Here is a 9,961-nt window from a genome sequence, read left to right as displayed (position 1 = left end):
TAAATAGCTATGATAATTTAAAATTTGAATTGATAAAATTTATTTTTTATATAAAATTATAACCATATAACATTTGATACAGTTTATACTTTAATCATTTTCGAATAAATATAAATTTACAAAATATTTTACTGTTTCGAATCAAACTAGTTGTAGTTATTAAATTCAATTTTTATAAACGTTTTTTAGTAGTTTCTTTCTGCCTATGGATAGTGACCATACCACTAATTGTCCTAGTCAAAACAAGACGTGAGAAGGATGATGAGGATTAGTACTGTTATCTAAAACGAAACATTTTTCAATTAATAAAATTACAACACCTTTTAAAAATAAAAAATCAAATCAGAAATAATTAATAAAAAAATATAATCATCCAATATGATTAATGTTTCCACGATGAGGTTAACATACTATCATATAGTAAATAACATACTCTATTGAGAATAGATAATGTTTAGAACATAACTAAACATTTTTGAAAATATTTAAAAGTAATTAATGTATAAGTTTCTATTCGGAAGTAATAAAAAAAAAGTAAATAACACGTCAGATATTATTATAAAATGATTATAGGGTAAGGGTGTTAATGTGAGCTTAGTATGATAAATCGATCACAAGCATGTAAAAGAATGCGGATTTGCTTAGATATTGAGTCCACCGACCCACATAGTAGTATGATAAATCGATCACAAGCATGTAAAAGAATGCAGATTTGCTTAGATATTGAGTCCACCGACCCACATAGTGATCTATACGGGCAGTGATCTGTACGGGCTGACCTGTAATTTGTATGAGTTAATTCGTAGCCCCATAAAATATTATATATATATATATATATATATATATATATATATATATATATATTTATTTATTTATTGATTACTTTCTATCTGGACTTTTACATGAAAATTTTAAATTCTTAAATTCTTGTATTATCAAAAAAGATATCTGTTATATATTTTTTAATGTACTAAAATTTGAAAAATAGATCATATTTGTCAAATTACGAATATCAACGTGATAAAGGTTGAATTATTAATTTATCATTCAATTTTTTAAAATTTTTACTTATTACTCTTATAAACTTATTAAAAATTTTTGATTTATTAAACATTGAAAATTTATAATAAGATTTTTTTCTAAATGGACCTATTTTCAGGCCATACAAAATATGGGAAGGACCAGACTTTTCGATCTATATTTTCTTTATGAACGGATCAGCCTAACCCGTACTGTATGGACCGAAGCGATTTGCATTGTCACTCCCGCCAAAGTTTATTTATATTTTTGAATTGTTTTAGTACTCTGTGGTTGAATATGTGCATCATTATTGTCATTAATGATTTTAAATTTGATTTAAAGAAGTAATGTGATTTTCTTGAAGTAAAAATGTTGTAAAGATAATGAGATGAATGAAGGTTGAGAAGCACCTGCCCATGATAATTTATCGTGGGTACGAGTGTTGGCTCAATGTATTGTTTCTGTGTCCCTTTCCCCACAAGAGCGTTGAGAGTCACAAATCACATACAGTGTCTCTAGAAAACGAAATCCAAAACCACAATCTCCCTCCACGCCCTCTCATACCAATTTTCCACTCACCCTTCCAAAAATGCATCTTTCCCAAATCTCCTTAACCATTGCCTATCTCAGCAAGTCACTAATTTTGTGTCCCCGTCCACCATTTTATAAGCCACCACCCTCAGCTCAGTTTCACTCACTCACTCACTTCAAACCACACCATCTTTCCTCCTTTTCAGGTCTTCATTCTATCCATGTGCTTACTCTTTTTTTTTTCCTTTCTCTCTTCTCATCATTTCTTTTTGTGGGGTTGGAAGAAGGTTCAGTTTTTTTTATCTTTGGGCTGGGGAATGCATAAAGTTATCGAATTTATCTCTATAGTAGTTGTTAACATAGGTAGTGTTGGAATGGAAGGAGAGTTTTGTTTCTGCGCTATAATGCATGTATGTTGATGCTTGGTTTTGTGATGTTATGATCATATTCATAACATTGGCATGCGTTATTTAACTTGCATGAACATTGGAGGTCTCATTTTCTGGGCTAATTTATCAAACAGCTTATCTTTCTGGTACTAAACAGACGAAAGGGTTCTTAATTCTATTTTTGTGGAATGGACTTGAAGTATTTCATCTAACTTTTCCAACAAGAAAACAAGTTCTTTATCTTCTTGTCCGTAATTTTCATTTTACGATCTCTGTTTCCTTCGTCCTTTTTCTTTATTTTATTTTTTTGTATATTTTGTCTTTCTTTTTGTGTCTGCATAACGGTCAGTACACGTTTTGAAATGGATATTCGTTCCTCTCTCGTAAAGGTTCTGCACAGTAGTTAATGAAATATATATCACTATCTTCTGCACTGACACTGAAGTTCTTATTTTTCTTTTTCGGCCAGCAAAACTTTTTGGCTTTATGTGAATTATTTATATATCATATTGATTCCTTTACATAAGGCATCTCTGTGAACCTTGTTTTGTATGCACAGGTTTACCTTTTTCTTTTGGTTGGATTTTGCTGAATGAAGAGCGGAAGAATGATCCAATGGTTAAATCTTGTAGCCTGTGTACTGCTATTGCTTAAGGCAGAAGGATCTTTGGTTCCATTGACTTTGGTCGAGAATGCACTGTCGAAAGGAGCTGGTGAGGAATTTTATTTGTCATCTTATGAAGCTTTAATACTCCAGTGTTACAATTTTTAGCAATATTTATATAATAGTTGAGGATTGAAGATTAACATGTGGTGCAGTTTGTTTGGATGGAAGTCCCCCAGCTTACCACTTTGATAAGGGAACTGGAGAAGGGATTAACAACTGGATTGTTCACATGGAGGTATGTCCCTTTCAGCAACCTGGCCCCCAAATTTTTGTTTTACTAACTCATGGAAAAATTCCTTAGTCGTTTTTAGTATTCTTATATGTATTATGTGTAGGAGTACAACACAAATATTTCATCTCTAGGGTAAATCTTAAATGCCATATTTGTTGGTTGTTTTTTCTTGGTTTTGGACAAACCGTGGAAATTTTCTTTTCATGATAATAATGTTCACCACTACATTATTTTAGGGAGGAGGATGGTGCAAAGATGCCGACGATTGCCTTGGGCGTAAAGATACTCGCTTAGGTTCATCTAACCAAATGGTTGAGGATCTTTACTTTTCTGGAATTTTAGGCAACGACCGAGGGTATAATCCAGGTATTGTTGTTCACCACTAGTTCTGTATATTGTTTCTTCATAATAGTCATGAACTGATTATTTTGCTCAGCTTTCTCACGAAATGTTATAAATTTCAGATTTCTACAATTGGAACAGAGTCAAGATTAGGTACTGTGATGGGTCATCGTTTACTGGTGATGTCGAAGAAGTTGATCCGGTAAGTTTTGTGGAATTCAAAGGAATTTGGAATCAAATTCAGAGAAAACTGTTAGGAGGGTTGGTAAATTTTATTTTTCCATTTTTCTTTCTGATGAGATTTGTGTAATTTGTCAGACAAACAATTTGTACTTTAGAGGAGCAAGGATTTTTTCAGTTGTAATGGAAGATTTATTAGCAAAAGGAATGGACAAGGCTGAAAATGTACGAGACATTGATGATTTAGCACTTTTTTCTTTCTCCTGAATGGTTCTTTCTTTCACTAATTGAAACTTGAACCTGCAGGCTATTCTCTCTGGCTGTTCAGCTGGAGGATTGACTACTATATTACACTGTGACAATTTTAAAGCTCTGTTACCTTCTGGAGCTACTGTAAAATGTGTTCCAGATGCTGGTTTTTTTATCAATGTGTATGATTCTCAAATTGTCTTTTACTTGGTTTTTCCTTACTTTTTATAGTTCCTTAGATCATTGAATGATTTAATGTATCCTACAACAGAGAGGATATCTCAGGAACACGTTTCATTGAAGATTATTACAGTAAAGTTGTGTCCACACATGTAAGTGCCTTTTCTCTTTTGATTATATTCGGAAAGAACTTACTTACATATGCAGTGTCTAACACCAAGACTGCTACTGAAGTTTTCCCACTTTTTATTTGAAATTTACTTTCTAATGGCTAAAGTGTTCTTAAGCAGAGACTGAGTGATTTTCATTTATCATTTTAGGGCTCGACAAAGAATTTGCCCTCATCTTGCACTTCCAAACTCAGCCCAGGACTGGTAAGTCTATGACATATAGTTTTCCTTTTAGGTTGGGAACTTCTTTGTTGTTTGTTACTAATGCTTCTGAATGTCATGTAGTGCTTTTTCCCACAATATGTGGTATCACATATCAGTACCCCAATCTTCATAGTAAATTCAGCCTATGACTCATGGCAGGTTAGATTACCCTCATGCTCAATAAGTTTCAGTTTGTTTTCAGAGTGGTGTTCTTTTTCTGATCCTCAAGATATTGCTTTGGTTCAGATTCGGAACATCTTGGCACCTGGTGCTGCTGATCCCAGTGACAGTTGGCATAGCTGCAAGCTTGATTTAAGCAAATGCTCACATGATCAACTAAGTATAGTGCAAGGTGAACAGTTTCTGTTCTTGATAACTTCTGTGTAATAAGAAATGTAACACATAAAAGAATTTCACTGTGCTCTATTATCACTGTGCTCTATTTTCAGGCTTCAAGAAGGAATTCGAGAAGGCAGTGAGTGTGGTTGGAGACTCTCCATCTAGAGGAATGTTTATAGATTCTTGCTTTGACCACTGTCAAACAGAATCACAGGAAACATGGTTTAAAAGTGACTCACCACATCTTGCCAATACAGTAAGATGCTGCATTATTTTCTTCCATTTGTCGAATATAAGGATTTTTGTGTGTGTTATGAGTATTGTTATTATCATTACTTGCTTCTTTATGCAATTGAAAAACTAACTTGTATGCATGACATTGTGCAGTCAATTGCCAAGGCAGTAGGAGACTGGTTTTATGGTCGAGGTCCTTTCAATGAAGTAGATTGCAACTATCCTTGCAACCCCACTTGTCAGAACCTTGTTTCTGATCTAAAGGACCACCCTGGAATATAGATTTGTTTAATCATTCCTATAAACCACACAATTATTAGTTAAATGGTTATTGTATGAGAGTATAAGGTTTCAAAGTTTCATAGCTTGCAAAATAAAAAAAAAAGGCCACCATTACCCTGAGGTTGTGCACTGGGTGCCCTCAATCTTTAATGTTGTATTTTCTGTAATCTTAGTAAAATGGCACATTCTGTGCTTTTACTTGTGTCTACTTTACTGGTGTTATAGCAACTCAAGAGAAAAAAGTATTAAGCGAATAAGATAATAATAATTACTGAGAAAATTTTAGCATAATTGAATTTAACATCTTTGTTAAATGCTGTCACATATTAAATCTATACTTCCTTTATCAATGTTATTATAATCAATAAAATAGCAAAGAGTTAAATAAAATATAGTAGAAAAATAAAAACTAATCTATAACTTAAAACCACTGTATAGGAAAATTATTTACAACCAAATCTCACAAAGTATAATTTGTCCTGAGTAAGATATCATTGTTCTTATTGCAATGTTGTCTACAACATTCAAACAAATCTATATGTTAAAGTGGTACAGAAATGGATTTTTCTTTTCTAACTAAACGAGCTTTTTGATTTATAGCAAGCATCACAAAGAAAAAGTTAACAAAAAACAGGATTTGAAAATACCTCTTGTACAAGGTTATACCGTTTTATCTTTGACAATAATTATACTTTGCTTATGCTCTTCTATTGTGATTTTTATTAAATCCAAAAGGTCGTCTACATTTCTAGGCCCGTTGATCCTATTTTCTTTTCCCAATTATTTCTATACAACATATATATATATATATATATATATATATATATATATATATATATATATATATATATATATATATATATTATTTACTATGATACGTTTGCTATTATAATAAACAATTAATTATGATTTGTCATGTCATTAATCAAAGTTAATAGATATTAAATATTGTTATTGAGTATTATCAATTATTAATTTTAGGTAGTTCTACTGATATCGTAATTAATCACTATTATTTTAATGAATTTATTACTTTTAAGAAACCATCAATTTGATAATAACGGTATAAGAGATAGAAAAATAGATATATACGAATTTACAATAAATATATATATATATATATGGTATAAATAATATATTATAAGTGATTAATTCTGGTTAAAGTTTTAATTTTTATTACTTTTATTTGATTAAAAGTTAAAAAACATATATAAAAGTAAATCACAAAAAAAAAAATATTTCATTATTATCTCCGATTCAATTAAGAAACTACAGTATAATTAACTTTAGATGTTTAATTTTCAATGTAATGTAGAAATAACATAGAAATAGAAGAGAATGGTGGAGTTAGACATAAAGTAAGTTTACGATATATAATTTAGTATAAATCTCACATTATAAAATGATTTTGTAATAATTTTGTAGAGTTGAATTAATGTCTATATGAATATCAATTTTTATTAAGTCCTTATCAGATGAGAAAAAGATAGAAAGTATCAGGATAATAAAATTTCAAGCATCTAAGATAAAAAAAAAAAAAACAAAAATTAATCAAAATGAAGAGATATATGTGCTTAACGAGATTGGATTTACGAATAGACTTTTCAATTAAATTGAATTTGAAGATTTGAAGACATGATCAGGGCAGTGAGTATACTCATCGGCAAAAGCATTTAGCGAATACATAAATTTTACCATTCGCAACGAAAAACATAAAATTAGGGTTTAAATTAATTTCAAAATCGAATTTCTAAACTCATAAAATTGGAGAAAAACATTAAAAGAGGAAACTTATAAATATAACGACGTTTTGATACTATATATAATTTATTACGTTGCTAATTCATTCTAGAAAACTTAGGATCATGAAACTATATGATTTTCATACATAATAAAATAATAAAAATACTAACCTTATAATCATATCTAATACCGATTGACAAGATTATGCTTGTGTCTGAAAATTCCTCCATTTAATTTTTTTTTTTGTTGCCAAAACATATATTCCATGTTTCCATCCAACATTTGTCATATTTCCTAAAACAAAAAAATTTAAATAGTTCATGATTCCGGTCATTTTAAATGTTTTACAAATTAACATGAAATAGAAAAAAAAAATAGAACAAATTAATTAAAAAACAGAAATATAAAAAAAATAAAACATATTAAAAATAGAAAAAAATATTAAAAAGTATGTAAACATGATAATGTGAGAATAGAAGTTACAAAAGCTTGAATTGTGTCAAGATGATAAACACGATGGTTGCTAAATAAGAAGTTAAATGCGTCATAGAAGAAGTTAATATTCGCCAGAGAAGAAGTCAGAGAGAGAGTACATGATCTGTACCAAAGATGAAGTGAAACATTGTTAGATAAGAAGCGAAAACAATGTCACTAGAATGTACCAAACATGCGACATGAATTTCAGTTTTTGATTTCGATTTTCAGAACTAGAAGTTTTTCGACACTTTGGTGCTCAAACACAAACTCAATGACATGTTCTCCAACACTCAAATTCACTATGAGTGAATCGAGTCCAGACAAGTATACTCTGAACTTGTTACAAAAATAATTTACAAAGGATAGTCAACTCATGAAAAATAGAAAATGACCACCTTAAGTAACTGTTTTTGGCAAGATGAAGTACTAATAACTTGCCTATTAAAATTGTACACCTTCACGTAACTGCAAGAAGTATTAATAACTTTTCTATTCAAATTGTGCACCTTCAAGCGTAATGACAAGTTCATATTCACAGGAAATGATGACTCTTTTAGAATACTGAAATTTACTTCCAACTCAATCCTATAAAATTGATGGTGCACTTATATATTATACTTTAATCTTATTTTTAGTTGATTTAAAAATTTTCAACATATTTTCTCTATATGCTTGCATCAATGACATAGGACATAAAAATTAAGAAACAGAAATAATAGGTGAAAAAATAAATTTTTATGACTTTCATATCATATTAAAATAATAAATTTAAGTATAATGTGTCTTCCAAAATTGACTTGGTATAAGATCATATTTATTCTTACTAATCTACACTAATATGATCTTATCCCTGATAGTTGTAACATCTATAATATTTTTCGCACGTTTTCTTTATTTTGCTAATAATTGTTTTACTTCTTCAATGCTCGAAAGTTTGTTTGAGAATGTTTTATTTTTGTCTGGTATAATTCGGTAGGATGTTTTTCAGTTTATTGGAGAGAAAATGTCTTCTAACTTTTCAAACTTTGTCACTTTGATATATATGCCATTTTAACATTTTCTTAATTCAAAACATATTCTTTTAAGTTTTACTTTTTCAATTACAATAACTTCTTAAAATTTGATAATTCAACTTTATTAATTATTTAGACATCTGAAATATATATGTTTAAATATCATAATTAGTTGTCCCTATATGTAAACTATTAATTTGTGAAGTTAAAATAGAAAAGGAATGTGAACATAATATTGTTGAGTGTGGAGATAGGTAGACAATCTTTGTTTCTGTATAGAAGTAGCTTTTACTCTTAATCAATTCCTTTTCGTTTTTTAAAATGGGTTGTTGAGTTAGATAATTATTGTATGTGAATGGAAAGCAGAGACATTTGCGTATATTGATTTTGTTTGAACATTTTATGATTTATTAGTTTAGGTCCTCACTTTTTCTTTTTAGCACCCCAAGTATGGAATGGCCAATTAGAGACATTAAATTGTAGGTTTGGTCTAAGATAAAGACAGTAGACAGAGATTGATTTAGAGAAGAATATGAATGCATGGTTTAACTGAATTAAAGGGATGGAATCATAATTTCACAATTATTAAGAAAGCAACCTCTTCCAATTTGGATATGATTGAACAAAAGTCTTCCTAGTTACTTTATTTTGGCCATGTTATTGATGCCGGAGTCAATGAATGAAGCACCTTCATATTTTATTTTCTCAACTTTGTTGGTGGCAGAGAGTCAACAAAACCAAGCAGATTCATACTTTTAGGGTTAATAAAATCAGTTGGGCTTCACAACAAGTTTTTTAGCCCGTCAAAGTAGGACGGGTTGGGCTTCACAACAAGTTCGTTAATCTGTCGAAGTATTTTAATTTGTTAGTTTGTTTTTGATTTTCCTTAATCAGTTCGTCAATTTAATGGATAATAATCTGATCCCTTGATTTTTTTAAAGTAAAAATTAAAATAAAAAATAATTTAATAGATTAACTTTTTTATATTATATATTTTTTAAAAGTATAAACATATAATAATTTAATAATTTAAATTATTATTACTAATTATTTAAGTTTCAATTATTAATTATAATAAAATAATTTAATATGTAAATACAATAATTACTTTAATTTATTTAACTAAAAATATTAAGTAATTAAAAGTATAGAATTTTATTTACATAAATAAATATGTTTTTTATATTCATATATATATATATATATATATATATATATATATATATATATATATATATATATATATATATTTTAAAAAAATAAAAACAAAAAGAAAAATTTTAAAAAAAAGTAATGGTTAGTCTGGTTAGTCTGTCAAGCTCGTGGTGTATGGTACAAATTGTCAACATCGGAACAAACAAAAATAAATTCACACTATTAAAACTTTTTATATTACATCAAATTTTTCTTACAAATTTATTAAGAAAACTTATAATAAATTATATTTTTCTGTTATTTTTTTTAAAAATTTTAAATGACAGATAATTTTTTCGTGGGTAATTATTTCGTAAAAATTATAAAATTCATAAGTATTTTTTATAAAATTTATTGTGAAAAGTGTTTTATACAAAATATTTTACAAACAAATTGACAACAATTTTCTACAATTTTTTTTTCATAACAAAATTTTATAAATATTTTTTATAAAAAAATTCAAAATAAAATTGACAAGAGTGTATTTTATCACCCCTTATATATTTCTTTCGAAA

General features: G+C 28.6%; 1 protein-coding gene across 1 annotated transcript; it reads left to right on the top strand.

Moving 5' to 3' along the window:
• Positions 1-1,607: 1,607 nt before the first annotated feature.
• Positions 1,608-5,227, top strand: LOC114177239 (pectin acetylesterase 8-like). The gene is made up of 13 exons (XM_028062511.1): positions 1,608-1,757; positions 2,500-2,653; positions 2,760-2,842; positions 3,076-3,205; positions 3,304-3,383; positions 3,500-3,586; positions 3,668-3,792; positions 3,882-3,942; positions 4,111-4,164; positions 4,246-4,323; positions 4,411-4,516; positions 4,614-4,759; positions 4,891-5,227. Exons 2-13 carry the CDS (start codon positions 2,533-2,535, stop codon positions 5,017-5,019), a joined length of 1,200 nt encoding a protein of 399 aa, XP_027918312.1. The 5' UTR covers positions 1,608-1,757; positions 2,500-2,532; the 3' UTR covers positions 5,020-5,227.
• Positions 5,228-9,961: the final 4,734 nt, after the last annotated feature.

Source organism: Vigna unguiculata, chromosome 3 (genome assembly GCF_004118075.2).
Source record: "Vigna unguiculata cultivar IT97K-499-35 chromosome 3, ASM411807v1, whole genome shotgun sequence".
Lineage (NCBI taxonomy): Eukaryota > Viridiplantae > Streptophyta > Magnoliopsida > Fabales > Fabaceae > Vigna > Vigna unguiculata.
Note: the sequence above shows the minus strand (reverse complement) of the source record. Positions and strands in the feature narration are given on the sequence as shown.